At 39.1% G+C, this 25,873-nt stretch overlaps 1 protein-coding gene across 3 annotated transcripts; it reads right to left on the minus strand.

The window, feature by feature from the left end:
- Window positions 1–24,538, minus strand: srpk1b (SRSF protein kinase 1b). Of its 3 annotated transcripts, XM_003441526.4 has the most exons (16): window positions 24,387–24,538; window positions 23,691–23,745; window positions 9,534–9,661; window positions 8,702–8,810; window positions 7,590–7,677; window positions 7,410–7,497; window positions 6,622–6,728; window positions 6,281–6,446; window positions 5,708–5,733; window positions 5,377–5,599; window positions 4,833–5,240; window positions 3,950–4,044; window positions 3,683–3,790; window positions 2,913–2,982; window positions 2,566–2,658; window positions 1–1,454 (listed from the first exon to the last, which is right to left on the minus strand). In XM_003441526.4, the coding sequence occupies exons 1-16, from the start codon at window positions 24,397–24,399 to the stop codon at window positions 1,270–1,272; spliced, it is 1,962 nt and encodes a 653-aa protein (XP_003441574.1). In that variant the 5' UTR covers window positions 24,400–24,538; the 3' UTR covers window positions 1–1,269. The 3 variants fall into 3 exon arrangements, with proteins under 3 accessions (XP_003441574.1, XP_025763159.1, XP_005469383.1); XM_025907374.1 differs by lacking the exons at window positions 23,691–23,745; window positions 24,387–24,538 and adding an exon at window positions 19,210–19,427; XM_005469326.4 differs by lacking the exons at window positions 23,691–23,745; window positions 24,387–24,538 and adding an exon at window positions 14,986–15,394.
- Window positions 24,539–25,873: the final 1,335 nt, after the last annotated feature.

The following is a 25,873-nucleotide window of genomic DNA, read 5'->3' on the forward strand; positions in this document are numbered from 1 at the left end:
GACTTTGAAAATTATTTATTCTTACTGCCTAAAGAAAAAAAATAATCAAATGATGAGACATGGACAGTCGAGCCTTTATAGAAAAACAAGCAACATGTTTCTGATAGGACTGAAAGGAATATTACAATAACTTTAAGTACAATCTATGATTTTCACATCCAGCACCTTCTTATACACCTGAATACACAGCTTTAAAGATTGAACATGAATAAAAAAAAAGAAAGTGTAAAAGAACTGACTGTGCCCTCACTCTGTACGACTCTGTTCCAGCTTCAAGCTCAAAAAAAGGAGAAATCAAAGTCCGACTCTTTGGTACACTGTACTGTACACTTGATGTGAATCCACCTGTCGCTGGATTTGACTGTGAATGTGGGAATTAAACTTATCAGGTAAAAAAAGCAACCCAGGTGTGAAAGAGCATTTGGCCAACTCATGCATGAAAAAGAGAAGGGCTCTGTTTTTTTTTCTCTTCACATTATAATGTGTCAAGTACTTCTCTTAAGTCAACATAAACTAATGCTGAAGCTAAAAATCTGTACTCTCACAAGAAACTGACACAACAGTTTGGCTATCAGTGTGATTCTGAACTCATGATGTATGACCTGCACCTGTATACAAATGTAAAACGTTCTTTGATAACGGTGCTTTGAAAGCTACTAGCTGCTCTTCATTCCAGTAAGCAATATGTAGTTATCAATTCTGAGCTCTCTGCACTCTGTTTAAAGGCTTAGGAGCTGGTACACCTAACATGATGACGAGCAAACAGAGAAATTTGACTTATAAGTGATCTATATGATAATCGAATGTGGCTCTGATGGTGACTGTTACGACTCTGTTAGCATCCTGTACCTTACATTTTTCTACAAATGCAGATATGTCCTTTTAAACCTGATGATCTCTTGTGTCTAAAATACAAAGAATAATGAGCAGAAGAGAAAAAGCTGGAGCTGGCAAAAAAGGGAAAAATAAGATCAATAAGTTCTATTCAGCCAGTAACAAAAAGTCATAAATACTGACAGAGTACTTTAAGCCTGTTTTATTCTCCTTCCCTAACAGAACAGAGATTCAGCAGCAGTCTGTCTATTGTCTCAATGCTTCCCGATGAATGTAAGTAGACCCGTGAGAGCCGTGACAACAGGCTACAGGCACGATGGAATCACAGGCTCTCACAGAAATGGAAGTATTTGCTTACTGTACGTTTTCAAGCTTAGACCCCCTCAAACCTAACTTATCCTTTTCACAATATGCAGCTGTGTGTACAGGCGTCCTCTAGGATGAGAGCCATGGGTGGGAGAGGCACTGGGCTGCGGTGGCTCTTCTTTCAGGCACCAAGTCCAGCATGGGAAGCAGGAAGCTGCTGAAAGAGTGGGCCTCCTCTTTGGACCACTCATACTTTTCTACCAGAACATCAAACAGACCCCAAGGCTTCAACTTGGTGATGTGCCGGAGATCGCCTGGGGGAAAACACATTTAAAAGTCAATCTGTTGCTTCATTGACACAAACAATCACTTTCTGCAGTCGTCAATCACAACAATAGACCTCCACATTTTAGCCAACAACTAGACAAACACGCCCCTGTTTACATCAGCAAAGTGAAGCAGGTGAACAGGTTCAGTTTCCTGGAAACCACTCAAACACACACGCCCACACCATAAAGACAACTCACAAAGTGTACTAATTAACAAACTTTAACAAGGATACATTCCCGTCTAAAGCTCTTGTTTGCACAGAAGAGCAACAGACAGCATCTTGTCTGAAGAAATCGCAACCCAGTATAGATTATGCACGCCCACCAGCAGAAGGCTCTGCAGCGGGTGATTAAAACCACCCAGAACATCACCAGCACCAATCGACAGAGCATCACTGATCCTGATGTCATGAAGTGTCTGCAGAGCCCAGAGCAATGCAGAAATATCCACTGCGACTTTGCTGCAGTTTCTTCCTTCAGGCTGTGAGACTACTGAACTGATCCTCCTTGCGTCACCACAAAAATCATGTTCCATTTATTAATATAAAGACTAAAATACATGTTTTTTAATATTTGATTTGTAATGTAACGGGCTACATCTTAAAGTTTGTTATACAAGCATGTGTTGAATAATGACATTTAAATGAATCTTGAATCTATTCACCACTCATGTAACTGAACATGACTATGTGGGATCACATGTCACAGAGCATGTAGAAACAATCTGAAGTGCATTCATAGGCTTCAAATCTATTTATCTCCATTTTATATTCATAACTATAATTATCCTGGTATTGTGTTTCTATAACAAGTGCCTGAGTATCTCTTGAGTAAACACGCAGTGGGATCTCTTACTGCTGCTCATGCTGCACTTTCTCTGTAGACTTTGTGGGGATAAATCCACTGCACCACCTCTATAAACTTGAAATAGCTGTACTGATTATAATTTGCTAGTTCAAACCGAGCAGATGGCTGTTCCCTTGAGCCATCAGGTGTTGGGCCTAAAATAGAAACTTCTGCACCAAATACCTGAGAGTATATTAAGGTTGAACTGGATGTAGCTGCTGCAGAGCTGGTAGCAGGCGGCCATGTTTACCTTTCTTGGTGAAAAACTCCTTGGAGTATTTGCCTGCCAAGATCAGCTTCCGAGGGACTTTGCCTAGCAGCTCGATGATCAGCGCTATGTGATCTACAGTGAGGCGGCAAAACACAAACACAGATGGACTTCATTATTCTTTATCCAGTATAAGATATAAGTCACAATAAGTCGAAACGAGGTGTAGGAGGAAAAAAATGTAATTTCTTCTATCAGGAATTAATATACTTTATAGATTTTACAGTCTGTGCTGAAAAGATTTTGACATTCATGTGTATGTAAGCTCATCTTTGCTGGAACTGCTCTCTAGTTAAACTTAAATATATGTGTGTTTGGACCACACCAACCTTCATCTCTGGAGTAGTCTTCTCCAGAGTGGGGTTCAAACAGGTAATCTCCAGTAGCCAGCTCAAAGGCCTGAGGAAAGAAGTACGTAAGAACTCAATTACAAAAAAAGAGAGATCATACTCTCCCACTGGCTCCCTTCTAAAGCTAAACCACAATTTAAAATCCTTCTCCTAACATACAAAATCCGGAATGACAAAGCTCCATCATAAACCTAATAATGGGACAATATTCCCATACAGCACTTTGATCTCTGAGGAGAGGATTTTTTTCAGTTCCTAGTTTTCAGAAGTAGAATGGGAAGCAGTGTCTTCAGCTATCAGCCCTCTCTCCTGTGGAACCAGCTCTCAGTTTGGATTCAGGAGATAGATGCCTCTCTCTTGCAAGGTTAAGTCTAAATTTTTCCTTTTTGATAAAGTTTATAATTAGGGCTGAATTGGGGGATCTTAGATCATCTTTTTAGATCTGCTGCTTCAGGTTTAGGATGCTTGGAGACTTCCCATGATGACCTAAGATCTTCTCCACTCTCCATTAATTTATATTATAACCTGTTGCCTGCTCTCTTGGACAGTTTGTGTTTTGTCCTGTTTGTTGTTCATGGTTTCTCTCTTTTCCATGTTCTCTTTCCCCTCAACCAGGGGTTTTGACACACTGTTACTCATCACACTGAAAGCTTCTGCATAACATAAGTTATGTAAAGCTTGTTTTTCAGTGGGGGTTTGTGGGATCAGTTCATTTGTATACAGGTGTCCTGTGTGCGAGTCTGTTTTACCATGCAGGCTGTGCTCCAGATGTCTGCTGGTGTGCTATAGCCGGCTCCTATCAACACCTCAAGAGAGCGGTACTGCCGTGTCTGGATGTCATCTGTGAAATGTTTGTGCTATAAAAACAGAAAAGGCAAGACTGGGTCACAAAATGAAAAACATGAACTTGGAAGATTTATAGTAAAAAGACACAGTAAACGTTTCAAGATCTGCTTAAAAGTCTTTTACAGATTTTTTTTTTTCTTTTTAAATGTGTTATTGAATATTTTACTCACCACCCAGCAGGCATTGCCGAGGTCAGCAATCTTAACCTGCAATTTGTCAGCATTGAGAGGGTCCAGGGGGTTTACTAACATGCTGCCTGATGCTCCTGTTAAAGAGAGGAGAAGAAAGTGAAGCTGGTGTGTCTGCAGAGCAATTCTTTGCAGGATATTGTCAAGATAATTAATTATTGGAGGGGATTAGCGGTGTGTACTACAGAAAAACTAAAACAAACCTTACAACCCATATTCATTGCGCCACACTGGCAAAAGTTACACTGTTTTATCCCTCCTCATTGTAATTCATGTTGCATATAAATATGACTGATAATAAAATATTTGTAGTCATGTGCTTTTAATAGTCTTGTGTGTGAAATCAGACTTTTGTGCACAAGTAAAAATGCATTCAGTAACAGAATAGTTTGCATGATTTGGTGTACTCCAAATCATTTTCCCAGTCTTCTTATGGGTTACCATCCTTAATACTGCAGTGTGGTAGTAGCCATGTAAAATATTGTTACCAATTTCACGAGCAATGCATTGATCAAGAGGCACTGCATATCCAAGAGTACTACCGCCTTATAAACATGAGGCATGTCTCTGCTAACCAGTTAAGTTGTACTCTGTCCAGACGTCTCCTTTTAGAAATGAAGTCGCCACTTTATTTGAACCCATCAATAAAGTCAGAAATCATGTTTAAAGATGTGATAATGATGTCTGACCACCATATTCTAATCAGTTCGTCATTAAGTGAACTTTCGCCCTAATTTTAAGAATATTCTAAATGGACGTTTAAATATCTGACAACCAAAAGAGATGATTCCTCTGGTCTCAGCTGCTGTAAACACTGTATTTTAGATATCAACTTCTTAATACACATTAATAGTCCCAAACTAACCATCCTGGCTGTTCTCGTCTTCATTTTCTCTTTTGGTCTCCTTTAGAGTGTCCATCTCCTCCTCTATCTTGTCTCCCTCTTTTAGCTCTACAGTGACAGAGTCTGGACTGAGTGAAGCAGGGGGACGTTGCTGTTCGGTATCAGAGTTTCCGTTACAGGATGGCCGCTCTTCTTTGTTACAACATGCATTGTCGGTCTCTTTATTGCTTTCTGGTTGCTTTGCATCCTGTTGATCCTCCTGTTCCTCTGTACATTGCTCGGTCCCTTGAACCTCTAGACTGGTCTCATTCTCCGGTGTGGCGGCGTGGCCGTTGCAGTTGAACTCCATTCTGTTCTCCTCATCAGCCGTAACCTCCCTCTGTTCATTTAGCCCTGACATATGAGCAGACTGCTCTTCGGGAGTCAAGTCTGGAGCAAAAAAGAGAATTCATTTTGTAAAGAAACATATATCTTGTGCAATCAAACATGAATTCAATCTGCAAATAAAACTAAAACTTATCGGCTGCCCTTCATGACTCTGACCAGGGTCTGTCCTGTCATTTACCTGCGTTAGTATGGTTAGTGATGTCTTGCAGCGTGGCAGACGTAGAAAGAGTGGCTGAGGACGTATCTTCAGTGTTCTCCGTAGTCTCCTCGTCATCCTCCTCTTCTCGGGTGTCGGGTAATGCTCCTCCCTCCATCTCGTGTATCCTCTTTTCCTGCATCTCAGCCTGCTTTTTTTGCTTCTTCTTCATCTTCTTCTTTTTGTTCTTTGACATTTTGGCCGTCTGGGAGAGAGAGGAGAAAGGGTAGTTTGCATTTTGAATTCATTCAAATGTCAATTTGTACAAAGCCCTGCTATCACAAGATCTGCTTAAAACAAAAAGATAACTTACTGGTTTGGAAGCTGGGGCTGTACTCACTGCAGGAAAGACAAAAAAAATAGAGATTTATGTTGCTGAATGACATGTGGCACATCCTCAGTCCCTCTATTATTAGTATTCTGTTCGGGTGACTGAGCTGATTCATACCAGTGCTGTACTAATAGACTGTCTGCAGTGGCACCCTGCTCAGTGAGAGTCACACTCCTCTAAGCAAGCTGGTAATTTCCATAACCAATCCAGCGGTGACTCATAGCAGCACACAGCTAAGCTCTCCACTTTTATTATAAACATCCACAAACACTCTAGTCTCTGAATACGTACATGGCATACACTGGATTATGTCATAGGGTTGGAAAAACATTTTATTCTGAACTTCTTGTTTGTACTTCTTCACACAATCGTAAAATAAACTACTTGCAGTGACAGTTCTCTAATGGCATTACTTGGAAGATTATGGCTCACTGCCACATAAATACATCTGAAACACCTCAAGTCACAGCACCTGGTGACAAATCTAAACAGCAAATCTCTTAGTTGTAAGCAGCAAATCAATCAAACCAAGATCTGAATGAGAAAGGTTGTGACCTGCAGAACCCGAGGGAGGTGCGGTGCCAGTCTTCTGCCACTGAGTAGCTTCAGCAGCCATCTTCTTGATGTAGGGCTCATTCACAGTGAGCAGAATGTTCTCCGGTTTGATGTCTGTGTGTATGATCTTACACTTGGTGTGGAGATAGTCTAAACCCTGCAGAACCTGTAGTTTGGAAAAGTCAGATTCAGGCTTAAAGGTGAAAGTCTCATAATATCATATAATATCAAGTAAAATGCATCATTCATGATGGCAGATAGTTTTGATATAACCATCTTCTTCACTGAAAGACAAACACTTTTCTGTCACTAGAACCTGTCTGTGTTATGCTGTACAGTACCTGTCGTATGATGCTTTTAACACAGGGCGAAGGCAGCCCTTGATAATTCGACTTAATAATCCACTTCAGCAGGTGGTACCCGAGTACTTCAAAGACCATACACACATCTGGAGAAATGGATGTCAAGGACTGAAATAATGTTTACAAATTAGCATTAAATCTAGAGTTTTTCTATATAAACTAGTGCACACGAACACGCACACAGACAAACATAAAATCCCATGTTTTCTTCACATCACAAACACAATCTCCATCTACTGCTTGACTACTAATTTAAAGGATGTCTAGACAGGATACAGCACAGAGCTCTAAGACAGATGGAGATGGCATGAGCTTCACTATATCAAACACTGTCACACTGAAAAGACAAAGTTCAAATGAATGTCTGAACAACAAATGTAAATATGGAGTGTAATAAAACTGCAATATCCTGACTTTCCAATGACTGTCAGTCTAAATGCATCTTGTCAGTATGTCTGCACTGAAGCACAACAACACAGACGAGCTAAATTCACATCCAGCCTGAGGTGGTGTGGTCTTACCCTTGGATGTTCATCACTACTGTAGTTAATTGGCCTGGAATGAATGTAATCATTATGCCCATGCCATCAAACTGAGACAACAACAGCAGGAAGGACAAGGACAGTTAGCAATTAAGCTGCTGTCAAGCCACTAATGCCTTCCTTAACAGAATGATCAGGCATCAGCTGATACAGTCAGAAAACTAGTTAGTTTGCACCATTTAAAGGATAATGCTACATTTGTGACGGAGTAAAAATATAGGATACGAGTTCCATTCATGCCAGAAATTTTGAAGTCATCTAGCAGCTGCACTACTTTCTCTCTGTAGGGGTCACTGGGATCTGTGTTTCTCACCTGGAGAAATAAAAATAAGAGATACAATCGGTGATGTGAGCTGTGGGATATCTACATTATGAGTCTGTGTGAAGTAAAGTGCTGTGCCTTACTGATTTCAGCAGCTTGATTTCATCCAGAGCAGTCTCAGTGTAATGTTCAGCACTTTTTACAACCTTCATGGCCACGAAGCACTTTTCCCTGGAAATTACATGGACAAAATCAGTGAGTAAAACATATTATACAGTTCAGTGTATGCCGCATTTGCCTAAAAAGACTAGGGCTATGCTAGAATTCTATCACTATTTTATACCTATTCGGTCTACGAAACGAGTAAAATTACCCTTACACATTTTGTACATCATCATTCATATAATGATGTATGACACTAACACATTTTTTAAACAATAATAGTAAGTAAGAAAGGAAACAATCAAACATATTTTAAAATTAAATGTCATGCCCCCATCTAAAACACAGATTTCTAATATTCTCTCTTTGATGTTTAAAATATTGTAAAAACAGGTCTCCATCTCCTGATAAATAAGTCTTTCTGAAGCCTTAAGAGATCTCCCAGACCATATCCAACAACATATGATATGTAGGAGCATCATGTTTCGACCATCTAATCATAATGCATTTAATTGCTGCTGTCAATAGTAATTGTAACAGATATTTACTAGCTGACCCTTCAGACCCTGCGGGAATTAACCAGATCAATGCAACCTTGGACTCTCTTGCAAGATTTTGGTGAAATATCTTCTCAAGAGCTTTTTGGACAGAAGGAGGGTAAGTGCAAATGAGCCCCAATTCGTGTACCACGTTTCTCCAATATATATTTGGGTAATGTGGGCAGATTTTTGCCATCATTTCTGGAACGAAATCGAATTACAACCTTTAATCTGGTCTCTATGAATCTGAGCTGCTTACCACGTGTGCTATACTGCATATTTCCTTCCATTTATCTGGCAATATTTCTGTCTGAAATTCAGCATCTCAACTTACATAAGTCTGATCAAAGTTAGCCACACTGGTGTCTGAATTACAGAAAAGCAGATTGCTCTCTAAAAATAAAATCTCTTTAATAAATAAATCGGGTTGTCAGGTGATTAATTCTAAACACAGAAAAATTAATAATATTTTGTGAAAGCTGGCTTCACTAATATTATTATCGTCTTGGAAAATTCCTCTCATGATCTCTGTAAATCTGTATGAGCAAACTTACTGGATATCCCAGGCCAGCCACACAGTGGAGAAGTGACCCCAGCCAAGCTTACGGATCACATGGTATCTCCCATTGAACAGATCTCCAATCCTCACATGGTGATATCCACCTGACGAAAGGCACATGCATTGTCATACAATGTATACAGAATATCCTGCAGGAGGATTTCACTTAAAGGCTTTACTGTTCATGCAATTAGCCTGAAATGGGTGAAACTAAACTAAAGTGGGGTGGTGTTTTCTGTTTATTTCTATGCAAAGAGCATTTTGGGGGGGGGGGGGTGTCATACAAAGGCCAGCAAGTTGGTTCATTTCTTCTTGGTCAGTTAATGTCAGTGATGTGAGGACACAAAACTGGTGGGTACAGACACTCATAACAGAAGCAAGTCCTAATTGCAGGTGTTGAAGGTTGAATGAAGACTGATTGCATCCAGACATATGACTGAGATAAGGTGAAGTGTTGATAATATATCATCATCATCAGTAAAAAGGTTTACAGTTTAAAACATGGAACACTTTAAATGTTACAGAAAGCCTGGATGGCATGTTCATCAGCTTTACATCTATACTGGACAACATTGGAACTTTGTTTTGGCTCCAGTATAGTGGTGGCTTTGAAGCATGAGAAGACGACAGCCTGTCTTAGAGAGGTGTTAAAGATATTTATGAGGATGTGTTAGCTGAAACCCAGTTTTTTCTTGGGACACTTTAGTTTGTCTGCTTGGTTGAGTTCCTTCATGCATTTAAAAAAAAAGAAAAGAAAAGAAAGAAAAAAAGAAACCCTCCCCACACACAAACACACATTTCATTTTAAAGAGTAAGAGAGATCGTACCCCTGCAGTAGTCATTGGGGTCCTCCTGTTCATCGTCATCAGAGCCCAAGATCTCTTCATCCTGCTCTGGTAACGGAGACTCTGCCTGACCTGGCTGAGAGCCGCCTCCACGGCCATGAGGCTCTGGTCTGGGTGAAGAAGAGAACCAGAGAGACAGGGATGGTAAAACAGAGAGGAAAGTGTGAAATTCAGGAACATAAATGACAGGAAGAAAGGAAAGTGTGAAGAAAAAACATTGACGGCTGAAAAGCTGGTGAAAGATGATGTCAGACTGGCTCACAAAGATGGATGTCAAAGAGTTCACAGCAAGGTTTTATCCAAAATAAACTCATGAACAACATCAAGGATCAGGAGAAATTCTCAATCCACTAAAAAGTACAAGTGTAATATTTCTGTGATGACAGCCATTATGGAAAGGGTCTGTGCTCCAATGTATTAATATTGATGTATACATATATGTAAGCCAGGATACTTTTGACCCTGTCTGGATCAGAGAAGATTCAAAACAAATTCAGACTTGTGCACCCAATTCTTGTTTTTTAAAAACAATGCTGTAAAATCATTCCAATCAATTAAAGGAAATCATTAAAAGCCCAAAATTAGCATGAAATTCATGCCCAAGATGAGTGGATGTAAACCTCTGAAAACAACTATACATCAGTGGTAAACATCTGACTCTACTTGGTTACTCGTTATCAACTGAATAACAAGTAACCACAGTTAGCGTGTATTTTGAGAAAGAATAAGTTAAAGTGAAATGATGTCATGTTAAGCTCCTTAATTTCCAGTAGCCGGCAACACAATGCTGCAGTGGTTAGCAGATCGTGGTCCTGGGTTCGTATCCGCCGACTTTTCTGTGTGGCAAGTGAATGTTCTCCCTGTGCCTGTGCAGGCTCTACTTTGGGTACTCTCTCTATGTGTCATGGTGTATCCCGGAATAAGTTGGAAGTTCCCAGTCAGAATTAAAATCTAAACAAGTCTTGGTTTTCCTTGGTTTTCCTGGTACATGCCAAATCCAACATCCAAGTTCCGAGGTATCTGGAACGCAGCATTAAGGTGCAGGCATACCCTTTGCATTGGTCACTTCACGTGCTGCCGCAAAAACGATCATGCAATCACTTCTATTTATGCTCGGCATTAAGGTGGAGACAGCCACTGCAGTATTCACCTGAACAATAGGTGTCCCCACTCAGACAATATAGCAACATCAGCGCTGACATATGAAGAGAAGAACTCAAAACCACAAGCTAGCACACTGCCTAATGCTTTTCTACAAAGTCTCATCTTTTCAAACTATTGCAACATCCGCCCCAACAGAATCTGTAAACTTCTGAACTTCTGCTCTGAAATATCAATAAAATGGTGGTGAAAACTGACAGTAAGAAGGCCTTAGGCTTCTAAAAGACTGGCAACTGGCTGTACCCCACCTTCTAGCCTATGATAGCCGGGGTAGTCTCCAGCACCCTCTTAACACTGAACTGGATAAACAGAAGAAATGGATGGTTGGAAAAGGAAATGGATATTCAAAATCATCATTAAATCTACAAGTTACAAAAAAAATACTCTATTTATTTATAGCAATGTCTATTTTTAAAAGTAACATGGGGCACTTTTTTCTAAAGTGGTGACTTTATACATACGTTTATATGCCGAAACCATTTCTCCCCGCCCTAGGAGCTCTGGCAAGCGCATCACAGATATTTACTCACTCCTGAGAGTCTGAGGAATGTGGGTCAAAGTGACTTCATTTAAATATTAGGTTATACACATTTTTTTAAAAACAATAACGCAAGGTGAAAATGTTTAAAAAAAAATCTAAATGCAGTAATATTTTGTTTTTGAGCAGTTTTTCATCACATTGAAAAAATATCTCCATCACTGTGGACTGTAGGTGTACACTAAGGTTGTACATAGACGCCGGTCAGGACAAGAACAATGCAGTACAAAATTGGATCAGAGAAGCCAAGTGGCCTGGTTAGCAGAGCTGCTGCGAAGCGGGGCATTTTCAACTTATAAACTCTTTCCTATTTTACCTCCTGAGAGTCCAAAGCCTTTTTAACAATTAGAAAAAATTACATTAGAAGAACAAAAACATAACTTTTTCCACAAAAATATCTTTTCCCCCCAAAACATGCTTTAAATGATTCCCGTGCTTTACTTTATTATATTACTGTGATTTTCAGTTAATTCATTTATTTGTTATTATTATTATTTGGCTCCATTTTAGATCTAATCTTCCACAGGCTTCCCTTAATTCAGTTTGTCATCCTTCTCCTTTTAAGTAATATTAGACATAATTTACTCAACTCCATCTGAGCCACATCCCCACTGTAGCACATTCCTGGAGTAGCATTTGAAATACATAATAACAGCATGAAAGCAAGTGCCAGCATCAATGAGAGAAACTGATGTAAGCTCTTAGGCTCCAGAATCTATTTTGTTTTTTAGCTACACACAGGATGTAAAGCAGAAAAAGAGAAGAGGTGCGTGACTTGTGTTTCCTGAAAAACACCACACAGACAGTGAAGCATCTTACTTTGCATGGCAACTGGATTCTCGCAAGATTTACAAAATCATGATCTTTCTAAGCTTTGAGCTACGTGTGTCTATTTATACCAAAGTGTGCAATAAGAAGCTGCAGGCCAATAAGGTAACAACCATTATGGGTCTTCATAGTGTCACCATTTCTAATGCAATTTTATCTTTATTTAAATATGAATTATAAAAATAATCTACCTCAATACTTTTGACATAATTACCTACAATTTGAATCCACAGTGTCAGCTTGTAGAGCATCACTAAAAACAATGTAGTGATGTACTGCACTAATATATAATATCACCAAAAAGAAATACCATGTAGTTAAATATATGATTTAGGCTCATGATGGTCAACTGAGCAGGACGTGCAGTGGTAATCTAAAAATGATTAACTGCATATTAAAAATCAAGTCTACAGGTGCTCATACTGGAAAATTCAAAGTGAAAGATACACTATGTTTATTTGGTCAAAAACACACATAAACAAACAGGTTTGAAATCAAACATGTTAAACAAAGGCCCCTGAAGAATGATTTAACAGCATTTCACTGTTTCTTTCAGCTCCAGTTGCTGAAAACAAAAACAATTCTCTTGCTTTTCCAGGAGCGGCACAATGTTTGACTACTGACTATGCAAATGGTTATATAAGGTCAAGCCTCAACAAAATCTAAAATCAGAATAAATTAAATAATCAGCTAAATCTAAGTAACCATTCCTCCAGAAATAAGAGCATCAATAAAACCAGAGTGCTTATAATGGGCTACTCTATTTCCACCCGGTGACGGTACACTGTGGAGGTAAGTAAGATAAAAGCTCACTGCTTCCAGCAAGAAATGTTTTCTGCATGCAGTGCAGGCAGATGCTTTTCCTCACAGCTGACAGATTCTTTCTTTATAATACTTCCAGCCTTGAATAGACGTTCCAATCTCACATATAAAATCTCTTATGATCTCAGGTCTAAGCAGATTCATTTTTCCAGCTAATGTACAATGTTGGAGCTCAAGCATAACAGCATGTTGTTCACATAGATTTGCAGCTAATTAAAGGAAGTGACAGGGTAATAAGCAGCTGACATTACTGTGCACCCTCTGAAAAAGAACATGTGTGGAGATGCTAAATTTGCTTCGGTCGAGGGTACTTTATCGTGTTCCAGTTGCGATCAATTTTAAAGTAATTAGGATTAGCGTGCATAGCTAATCAGTTCATTGGCTTAGGTCAGAGCAGGATGACCACTGTGGATGCATCTTAACAAAATGTGCCCACAAAGCTGTGTCACATTTAGTTGTTTGTTCAACTCAGCTGTTTATTACTGCTCCTTAGGGGAGGAAGGCAATTATAATGTTGAGCTTAAGTCAGAACTGCAGAGATTAATTAATTAACCAAAGTCCTTTTCTACAGTGACAAAAATTAGCTTGGAGTTCAAGTAGGTGAAATTAAAATAGGCTTTCTGCTTGGAACCTGACTACTTCTGGCTTTATGATGCAGGCGTATAAGAGAGGAGAAGATACAAATGCAGCCAATGAAACATGTACCCAGTGCACTTTCTATTTGCATATCTGCCAACACAGTACAACAGATCTGTGATATTTTAAATATCACAATAACACTACAGGCCTGCTGATATCAGTCTAGCTGCTGTGTGTGGGAGGTATCCTCAAAGAAAAAAAAGAATAAGACAAAAACGTTTTGTATCATTACTCGTTCTGCGTCCGCATTACACATTCACCCACCTGCGGTGAGAATTCCTCCTGAAAAGGTGTCACTGAAATGGGCATACACGCATTTTTTCCTGCCCTCTGATTGGACTGTATGCACCCCTGAAAATTTTTGGGTCCCCCTACATTTGATTGCAGTATTCGAGTGAATAAAGAACAAAACCGCACTACTTTTAGGGCTGACAACTCCTACAAGGTGAATTTTTCTATTATGACTAACAGAAGCGTTCCTGCCTCCAGACTCTCTGTGCACATTACTGCAAGAAATATGAACACAAACAGTCTGATGAAGGCAAAACAAAACTAAATCTGTTTGCTTACTCAAAAGCAAACAGAGCACAGTCATTGAGTGAAACCATTCAAAAGGCCTAACTCCTTTCATTCCTAATATATAAATGATGAAAAGCAAAACAGATTTGTATCAAAAGTATGTGAGGGTGGTCTCTGCCTATGCAGCTACTCATGGAAAAACCTGGATATTATTCTAATAGTCCTGAAACAACATCTTTATATATGGACATGTCAAAGCTAGTGAATAAAAGTACAGGGGATGTCGATAAATGTCATCTTCATGGAGGAAATTGCTAAAGTGACCACAACTACAATGAACAAAAACAAAAAAAACCCACAATATTTGAAGAAAAGAAAGAACCGATTCCAAGTTTCTTATGTACTGTTTAGACACAATGAAGGGATTTTTATATGTAGATGCATGACATGTTAATAAAGAGAACCTACATCAACATATTTACGCTGTTCAGTTTTTAAATCAGCCACAAAGTTTTTTTGGACCTTGAATCCAAAGACAAGATTCTTAACTAAAAATAGCTGACAGCATTAGGACAGAAAGGGGGAAAGAAATGTGGAGGTTAGAAACCAATGCCTGCATGTAAACCAGGAAAAGAAGAAAAAAAATGTAGCACGACCTCCAACTGATCAACAGCATTCACACATTTGAAGCCAAAACACAGCAGGCAATCATGCTTTTCCAGATCACGCATCCAAGTTTGTTTGGTTCCCCCCCCCCCCTTTCACTGCGGTACAATGACAGTTGGACCGAGACAGTTCAATGACCTCTGATCACACGACAAAACCCAGGATACATCAAGGACTTCTGCAGCACTGGATACACCTGGACGTGAGTCATATCTCGTCTGGAGTTGTCAACAAACCCGTACACACTCATCCTACTCTTACCTGCAAGATGCACGGATACCCATGGGATGATGCAGGGAGGAGGCCCAGAGAAGAGAGGGTGTAGGTGTTGAAAAAGCCTTTCACTCCATCCAACAGGAGGAAAAGAAAGAGGGATTAGAGGTTCAGAAAAGGGAAAGGGATGGAGAGAGTTAAAAAAAAAAGTACAAGTGGAGGAGAACGAGGAGAAAGCGATCAGTGCTGACAACTGAAAAGCAGTGATTATAACAGAAGAGAGGAGAGAAGAGGAGAGTGGATGGATCAGAGCAGCGAGGGGGAATACGAGCGAAGAGAGGAGAAATGTAGAGGCTCAGCTGCAGGCTGAGCACTGAGGCTGAGTCCTGGAGCGCAGGGTACCACTGCACACTCACCGACTCTCTCGCTCACTTTTTCCCTCTCACACATTCACGTCTCTCTTTCTCTCCGTCTGACCGAGAACTCTCCTTGGCTGTCGTCAGCCTCTGGCCCAGCCCCCTTTCACCGACAGCTGGGACATGATTGGATGATACAGCCCAGCACTGCATTGCAGGTGAGGGACGACATCAACCCGCCACACACACACACACACACACACACACACACACACACACACACACACCAATCTGACCAAAACAACACTGTTCTCCTTTCCCCCTCTCTGTCTGTCGATCACCATCGCGCCTGCCTGTTATTCAACAATGTTTCACTTACTCATATTTGCACGGAAACATCAATGCTGCAGTTTATTGTGCAATCATCAGACCTTACTCATAGAAAGGCAGACTTTCAAACTGTTGGACGATTCATGTAATGGGGGACGAATCAGCTAGGTATCCACAACTTGAAATGCTGCTGCATTTCACAAGTTTCTGCAGCTGTATTGGGGTAGCTTTGCATGACTTGGGGCCATTTTTTTGTGATTGGCCATTTAACATTTTCCAACAGGGCACAATGAGATTGCTGAACCTCCTCCTCCCTCCACACATATACTTGCTCACAGTGAAAATGAATACTAAGAAGCCACCTGAGGGACATGAATGATTTAGCAACTTCTTTCCAACTTCTAACATACACATAGGAATAAATGATCAACATGTTGTACAACGTGTAACACGTATTGAAGTTACTAAAAAAACCTTTTAAAATAAAGGTAACGTACACTGTATGGGCTCCGGGATACCTCAGAACTCAACAGTATTTAACATCAGCCACATGAGGACAGGTCTCCAGCGCACTGCAATCGTAGTTATTCTGATAAGAATCTCAAAGCAGTGTAGTATTGTCCTTGTTAACGCAACCAATGTTGATTTTGACACCAAATTTTGGTTTTGTTTTAGTCAGTCTTTTGACTAAAACCTGAAAATTTTAAGTCAAATTGTAGTTAACTAAATATCATAAGATTACAGTAGATGCAATCTAAAGTTGATTTAGTTGACTATAAAATATAAAATGTTAAAGTCTGTCGTGTTTTTACAGATGAGAGTTGCTCCACGCAGTTTACAAAGCATCTTAGATTAAGGCTGGATCACTTCCAAATTCATCCCACCTTTCTACACAACGTAATTTGTTCTGAATCTTGCCAGAATTCTTTCATCTTGTTTCTATTCATTACATTTCACAACAATTTTTGTCCTTGTGCATTAGCTTTTATTTAGTCATTGTCTTGTTTTTTGTCATAATAACAGAAACTATGAGTCAACAAAACAATTCAGCAATGTTGCTTTACAGCCAATTACCTAAATTAGCAAGATAAAATTATACAAATGATGCAAAAAAAAAAAAAGTACAAAATAAAAATTATCCCTACAAAAGCAGCCAGTTATGAGTACTGTGTTTGTGTTGTTGAAGATATCTGAGACAGTAAATTAAATACAACTACAGAATAATACAAAATCTGGACAATGCAGCAAATCCACCTTCTTTCTATATATGAGAGTTACTTGGTTTGTACTCGTCCCCAGAACACACATGAAAATGTAATAAGTAAAAGCTTAAGTGTAAATAGAGAAATTCGTGATAACTGAATCTCATTTCTCTGATGCAGTTTCAGATTTGTTGTCTTGTGCACACAAGACACTTGAATGCAACCTAGCCAATTACAATGAAAAGCTTTGAAAAAAAGAGCTCTATAAACTTTGCGCAGTCACTTTGAAGTTCAAAACAGTTTTCTGTGTTTCAGTGTCTGCTGCCAGTTTTTATTATACATTAAAAAAAATCAGATAGTGAAAATAAGGCTGAAAAAATTGGTTGTTTTTATCCAACAACAACAACCAATTCAGGAACCCACTGACTGCCATCTAATAACTTAACCCTCTAGGCCACAATGGTTAATCCTTTTGGTGGGGCAAGCAATTATCGGGATAGCTGATATCTGGTCCAAGGCTTCCTGATCTGAGCAGATACCTCTTCAAAAAAGCCTAACTGTGGTCATGCAATAACTGATTATCTGGAGATTGCGCTGCAGCCAGTGCATTCCCTGGGTTGTTCTCCCTGCAGACCTTTTACATTCATGCCAAAGCCTGCTTAAATATATTAGGTCTAAACTACTTGGTCTAGAAAGCCTCTGGAACCAAAACTCTTATCTACACTCCTGTTTTTAGGGATTAAAGCGACAATAACCACATGCCAAAATTTGAACAGCCACAGCTTCAACAAAAGAGTTAAACAGTCACCCTGAGCTGACTGTTTAACTCTTTTGTACACAAAGACCCAATAAATAGTCTGTATCTGTGTTATTCAGTTATTGTCCGTCAGAGAGCCAAAATCTAAAAAAACTGCAATCACTTTACATACCCGTCACTTCTGAGCACACATCTGATCTGACAGAATGTGTTAGCATCTCCTGCTTTCTCCTAGCTGAACTTTTTCCACCCATCCAGCCCTATCAGATCGTTAGAGCAAAACAAACAAGGGCACACAGAAGCAGTGGAGCTTGTGAGGATGGAGTATGGCCAAGAAGTTTAGCTTCCCTACTTGCTCCTTCGAAATGAAATCAATGCAAAATGCCTCGGCAGCAAAATGAAACAGCAGCAATAGGTATCTGTGCCGAAGGCCTCAGGTTGCAGTGCAAACAAAGTGTAAATGCGTGTGGTGCAGCATTTTGCCTTAAGCACTCGAACACCTACTGAAGGCATACGAGTGAAGCAAAGGATGCTTGTTAACGTCCTCAAATCTTCCTCACACAAATGACTTACATATACCTGCTGTGTAAGCACCAGCTTTATATAAAATGTTCTTTCCAATATTCAGAGCTACGTGGGTTAACTTTACAGAAATTTGTCTTAATAGAGACAGTGTTTTATGCTACACGCTGAGTTTTTTTGTACAAACCAGGTTTCCAAGCAGACTGAGAAAGACACAGAGGGAGGGAGAGGCCAACACACCACTACTTAAACCACTGCAGATTTCCATGGTTCACAAAAACAAATCTCTCCATAAAAACAGCTGAAACCCCGACATTTTCGAGGCCTGATGTGACCCGCCTCCCCATGACACCCAACACAAAAAAACCACCCCCCCAAAAAATACTCATATTTACGTGTATTTATTCTGCTTCTGACAAGACGGAAGGAAGAACAGTGGTTAACCTACAGCATGAGGACAAAAAGAAAGCAAGAGAGAGAGAAACAGAGCAACACAGAGCTGTAGTCAGCTGCAGATGATGAAAGATTTGATGTGTTATGTAATGAACTGCAGCAATGGCTGGAAGAGAAAAGGGAGCAATGAAAGCAAAATATAACAGAGAGCAATGGTGCTGGAAAATATAATAATGGCTATTCGTGTTCAGTCGCCTGAGAGGACCGCAGTCCTAAAATTAAAATCTGAGGCACAGAAATTTGCAGGGAAAAAAAGGTTTCCTGTCTGACGTGATGCAAACAAACAAGAAAACAAGTCTGCAACTGAAACAAGAAATAAAATTTTAAAGAAAGCGAGAATAAGGTCCTGTGTGACAAGTATACTCCTGTTCTCAGTCACTTGTAAAAGGACTAAGTGAAACACATGAACAGGCAGTGAGGTGCCTAGTAAGGCAAAAGCCTGAACGTGCTCCCTAATTTAAAACAAAAATAAAGGGGAAAAAAATGGGATCAGAACATCAGTATGTCAGCCAAGCTCTGTCTAAACTAGCAACACAAACTCATACACACACTAAAACACTACTCTGACTCCCATCATGGCAGATTAAAGAACCAAAACATGCATGCTCCAAGTCTGACTCGCTTCCCACAAGAGAACTGCAGCGCTACTCACTTGCATGTTAGACCGCTGGCAAGCTTCACTACAGCTGAATTGATGGAGAAGATCCAGTCCAGAAGCCACATGACTAAAAAGACACTAGCCTAAAGCTTTGTTACACAAGTCTATGATGAACTAAAATAAGCGCTGGCAAAGGTCTTTTTAAAGCTAGATTAAGACTTTTGTGACCTGAGACCAGGTCCGTGTGCTCTCCGCTGGCTCTTTAACTGTACACTAGCTGCTGTGTCCTTTCAGCACAGCAGCCCCAACAGAGCGACTGACACAAGAGAGTGGGAGGGAAGGACCACGATAGGAGTAAGGGTGAGAGAGAGAGTGAGAGAGAGAGAGAGAGATGAGACAAAAAGAGCCAGATAGTGCAAAAGGGAGACAGAGTAAGAGGAAAAAAGTGGAAAAAGAAGATTTGATCCATCCTTGAATGGTTTCTACTTGTGTGTTGCAGTTTATGCAGTTTAGTAAGTGAGTAAGTAAGCACTTTCTTCTGAACACCTTACACTGTATAAAAGATGGACGTAGCCACCATGATGACACACACTGGTTTCTGAAGTCCTGTTTAGAAGCTTCAAGACGAACGCTTTCGCTGTCTCTGTACTTTGAAACGAGTGAGTGGTGGATCTGATGGTGAAACCAATAGCTCATTGGTTAAGCACTTGTCAATCTTTAACCAAGTTGTTAGCCTCCTTTTTTGGCATATAGAATAACCCAAATTTACAAAACTGACCTAATGTTTTATTCAGTAGGACGTGAAATGAGCAACTGAGTGTTTGAGATCATCGGGAAAGTGTTCCTAGATCTCCTGGCAGAGGAACATCTTCCCTCTGCTATCACTCTTTGCTATAATGTCGGTTGAAGGCTTTTCCACACTGACTTCATTTTTCTTCAACCAGATGCTACCTCCATCTTTTACACTGTCTATGCTGAAAATGCATGCAGTGCATCATTGTTTCATGTGCAAAAAGTTTTCAAGGGTTGTGACTAGTGCTGGGCGATATGACAATATATATCGTGTGGACGATAGAAAAGTGTCTATCGTGCCATTTGTCTTCTATCGTTTCTAACCCTAATTTTATAAATTATTACATAAAATATATCATTAACCCATTACAACCGGTCGGAGCAGGCACACTCCGTTTTGCCTAACTATTTTTAAATCCCTGTAGAACTGGAACCACGCAAGGTAGCGCAATAATTTTTTTTGCATATGAAACCGTAGGAGTTGTACTTACATCTTATTCCATTAGCTTGCCCTAGGTCACGGTTTCCTTCCACGTATAGCTTTGCAAAAATTGCATAAAAAGCACTTCCAGCAACAAAAACATAATATTCCAGAAACACGCTTTGCCGATCCGATCAGCTGTTCATAACACTTCCTACGTTGGAATATAAGTCAGCGCGAACTATCGCATGTCCGCCATTACCTGTCCGAAACCGGATGTGACGTCATTTTCGCGGAGAATGTAGTTTTTTACCTTCAAAGCCTATGATGGTGTTTTTAAACGTCCTGTTTGACTTTATGCTTTTCTGTATCGTTTCTGGGATGCTTAGAAGTCAAATTACACTGTTGGAAATAGTTTATTTTGATGCACATGCTGTTTTTTGCAAATTTACATTATAATATTTATTTTCATTTTTCCTGTAGTATATAAAAATTAGTGTATCTCAAAAATAAAACTATGAAGACACTCAAAATAAATTTCTCGTGGTTGGAAACTATTTTGTGCAACTTTTTTGTATTTACAGTTTTGAGGGATAAGCCTCTTAAATTTCTCTAACTAGAAATATATGTAAAAAAATATATGTAAAAAAACAAAAACAAACGATTTTCAATTTTTTTGTAGTTTATTGCACTTTTTTGCAATTTATGTAGTTACTATGGACTTAATGCATACATATTATTAAAATTTGGGCTATAACGGTTGTATCGATGTATAGCAACTTGAAATGCTCCCACAAATGGCACTACAGCATGTAAAATGTAAAGATAAGCTCTGGCGGACTTGGTTCTATGGTAGGTCTTAAAGGGTTAAATAGCCTGTGGCAAATATATTAGTGTTGTCTTCTCACTATACATACTCTTAATTTTATGCAAGAGAAAATAAAGTATAAAAAAATGATATTTTTCGCAAAGAAACTCTGTCTTGTGGTTTTGCGACATGGTGCTTCTTTACGTGCACCCGGATTTGCGACATGCTTTACGGTAACTCAAAACAAAGACCGCACCCTCTCCACTCGCTGTTTACAGACTGCATACTTTCCAGATGACCACAGATCAGGTGGTATATCGTGATATATATCATTATCGTGATATAAAATAATTCATATCGTGATAAATATTTTTTCCATATCGCCCAGTAGGGCTGTGCGATATGACCAAAATCTCATATCCCGATATTAAGACATCTATCGTCGATATAACGATATAAATTACAAAAATGTAACATTTCCTGTAAATTCTGTGAATCTCGGGCATCTCGACTTGCGTGAAGTGTTTCCAGCTGGGCGTCGTGTACCTGGAGTCGAGTGTTTTAACTGATGCATGGAACTATACATTTTTAGACGTAAGTTGTAACGGCCGCCGTTTTCTTTGTGAGTATTTATTACACAGCGTGCTGCGGGGAAAAGTCTGTTCTAACGTTTGACTCTAAGGTTTATTTTTTAGCACCTGGCGGCTCTTTTTTGCTTCTCATCCGTTAATACTCTGCATCTTTCACGTGACTCGTTTTATTTTGAAAAGCCTCAACAGGATCTTGAGCTTTATTGTGAAAGGTTTATGTGGAAAATAAACAAGCGGACACGCCGTGGTTTTACCGTCGTTGTTGCTAACGAAAACGCATAAAAAACAAGCGCTTGTCCGTCCGTAGTGTGGTTATATTAAATATAAGAGAAAGAGAGAACTTTAAGAAATTAATATAGCCACTACAGTGACCATCAAAATGATGAAAAAATATTGCCGTAAACAGTTTATTTTGCGACACCACGAAACAAACGATAGCGTAAAATGAAACGATAGACGTTTTTCTATCGTCATCCGATATATATCGTTATATCGAACAGCCCTATCGCCCAGCACTAGTTGTGACAAATTTTAATGACTGTCACTCAGCAAAAAAAATCAGATGAATCACAAGAACAAGAAGTTAAGCCCAAAACTGCCATGTTGTCAGTAATATTAAAATCATGATTTAGGTCAATACAAAACAATATAATATGGGATAATGCAAAATCGTGGAGCCTGAACAATCAAAATATTGTATTTTTTTGTGGAAATCATGCATCCTCCAGATTAAAGAACAAAGGGACCATTCAGCCAGCGGACTTCAATGAACTATAACAGAAATGACTACTCGACCAACGGTACTCTAACTGTCCATGTCCATAATCCAGTATAATCAAAGCCTTACTATGTATACATGTACAGAAGTAACATGTACATATGTGAAGGCACCATTAATGGTGAATGCAAGCTTTTTGCTACCATCTTCATGACAATTTCAGGAAAGGTCTTATTCCAGCATAACAATGTAAATGTTTTCAACGTGTTGCTGGCAACCAACTCAAAATAATGAACACATGTATGGATTTTAAAAATTAAAAAAATAGATAAATAAATAACCAAAGGTCTCTGTTTCAACATGTGATGCATTGTATTGCACAGCTGTCTTAAAATGAAAATAGAAGGTGTAAACACACAAATGCATTTGTGGTTGCATCAGGAATCCAGCCATGTATCCACTGTATTAAAAAAATCTGCCAGATCAAACTGCGGCGCTATCAGCTGTCACGACCCCTTGTAAAGAAGAGAGCAGCCAGAAGTAGCTTTTATTGTTTAACATATGTCTTAAAATAGGATCAGTGTTCCAAGCGGTATTTTTAGTTAAATATATGGCAGGGTTGTTATGCAAATACATTTTGTGTGTTCTGTTTTGTTTTTTTATACACATAACACATGCATATGCATACATATACAGCTGGATTCACAACTGTCTGTAAAAATCTATAGCTTGCAAATGTCATGCACTCCATACACACACTCTAAATATAGCCTTTTTGTGCCTTTATTGGGTTGCTGTTTAAAATCTATTCTCCTCTGTCCTTAACGTTATAAAGGTGAAATATTGCACTTTAACCACGGTGATAAAGTTTATACAACTGTCCCGAATTGTGACAAACCATGCACTCAAACTATCTGAAGCATCAATATGTTTAAAATTGACTCCTTGTCGTCCAAAGTAAACAAAACCCCTCAAATGTCAAAGCACTTTCTGTATAATTATGAACTAATTTAAAACTATCTTCAATTATAAAGCGTTACAATGTGATCAGTCTGTATGGCAAATGATCTAATAAGAGCCAAGTTTAGAGCCAAATGATAGAAAGCAGCCGAGCAGTTTTCATGATGAACCATCTGTTTCGTGTCTTTATAATAATATAAATGAACTTGTGGTGTGAAAACAAGAGAAAGGTCCATTTTCACTTACTTTTTGCCAGGTTTCCGGGGCTTTGTCCTCTTCTTCCTTGCTTGCATCGCTAATACTAAAGAGCAGAGAGGAAAGTGGTACAACATAAAGCACAGCTCCAAATATAGCAGCTGTATCTTTATAACACGACACCATGTCAAAGCCGTTTTCGTGACTTTTTATTCCAGGGAGTGCTGGTGTAACTCGTAGTTCAAACTTATATTAGCAACAAAGGAGGCTAGCAGGTTACTCCGCGTACGTAAACAGACAGAAAACCGGCCTCAGGGGTGTGTTGCCTCACATAAAAGAGGCATTTTAAGTTAGCTGCTAATAGCCAACTTGGTGCTTTTCACAGTGAAATGTGATATTTCCCCTTTCTCTATTATCATGTGGACCCCTGGTGAATTTTATTTAAAGTCTTTGGGACTGTATGTATCATTTATACTCTAACTCGGATCGACACTTTCCGCATACTTTGTCCACCATCTAATCTACTATCTGACGGCTATAGCTAGCATACTGTTAACACACATACACACAGAGAGAGCAGAGCGCATGGTCCACTCATACTTTCTGTCAGTTCTTAACGTTTCTTGTTATAACATTAGTTGTTACTATCGTTTCAGCAGACAGCTGGCCTGATAAATGTCGAAAAGAAAAGCGTATGTCCTACAAGAATCCGTATAAAAAGCATTTTGCTTCAGTTAGCTACGTTACCTTTTCTTTCCATGCTGAAAACCAGTCAGGGCATACGCTGCGTTCGAGGACTGTTGGAAAAGTAAAAACTCTAAAGTGCGCCAAAATGACCAAACAGAGCGGTATGAGTTTGTTCCTGGGGGCAGTGTCCGTAGATACCACCTTCGATCGTACTAAGTATCTTTTGTCAAATAAATTTAGCGCTCAGAACTTCATTTTGGAATTCCTTGCTAAGTTTGATTGTTAGCTTTACTGCCTGGTTATTCAGGGTCACAACTGTAATCATTTTTAGGATGTTGATTATAAAACATCTTATCTGTCTCAATGATGGCTTGGGGATTATGCATAATATTTGGGAAATTATAGACGACAGCAGGAAATTGAGTTGGTACTTGTTTTTATTGTTGTTTATTTTTGCATTGAAAATTCACACTTCTTCCAAGAAGAAGAAAAGCTTCCCTGAGAAAATAAATATTTTTGACCTATGAGTATTTTGGATTTTAATCATTACTTTTCCCCGTCATCTTGCAGTTTGGGCTTTTTATAAATCAAGGAGAGCCTACAAAGTGCTGAGAGCATCAGAGAGAAGCATCAAAGCAGCTATCAACCTGAGAGGAGCACTGAGTCAGCACTCTGTTTGCATGAAAAAACATAATTTACTTGTAATTATCTAAAATGCCAAGCTGGGTAACAAACTGAAGTGTTGTACTCCTTTTACTACTAATTATTATTTATTTTCTTCTTCAATGCTGGGAAAACATTCAACTGACTTATACTTGGTATTTAACTCTGATGCTTCACAAGTGTCACAGCTTGGGTGACCAGGTGTCCTTTTTATGTGGGAATGAATGCACTGCATTTTTATCCCTTGTCCCATAATTTGACTGATTTTGTAGGCCAGGCAAATTTTTAAATCCTGGCTTTTGCACTGTGGATATAAAGGGAATGCTTTGCTGTTATACTTAGTAGCAGGTTAGCCCGTCTAATGCCATACTCATTAGGGAAAGTCACTACAAAGTCACAAGCTTTGGAGATTTTGTTAAATGTGATGGAAACTACCAGAAAGGAAATGAAGCGGGGATTATATTTTGGGAAATAGGAGTTTTTGTCTTTTTTACTACCATTGTTTTTCAGTTTTGCACTGGGAGTAAATATGGCGTGAAGAATCTGGATTTGGATGTGGCCAATCTGTGGATATGAATTTCATGGTCATTTTGGGCTATTGATGATTTCTTTTAATGGTTCTTTTTCCAGGGTGAAATGACTGTACAGAATAAATCTTTAATTAATTTAAAAAACAAGTGTTGATTTGAATTTATCTTGGATTTTCTGTAATCTATACAGAGTCTAAAAGAATACATAGGGTTCATATATAAATATATATATTAATCAAATATATACATACATACAATTCTCATCTGTGAGCATGATTTATGATAACTGGTAGTTTCTCAATGGCAGCATAAAAAGGATTTCTTTGACATCACTTACTGGACAGATCAGTACTC

Source organism: Oreochromis niloticus, linkage group LG5, assembly GCF_001858045.2.
Source record: "Oreochromis niloticus isolate F11D_XX linkage group LG5, O_niloticus_UMD_NMBU, whole genome shotgun sequence".
Classification (NCBI taxonomy): Eukaryota; Metazoa; Chordata; class Actinopteri; order Cichliformes; family Cichlidae; genus Oreochromis; species Oreochromis niloticus.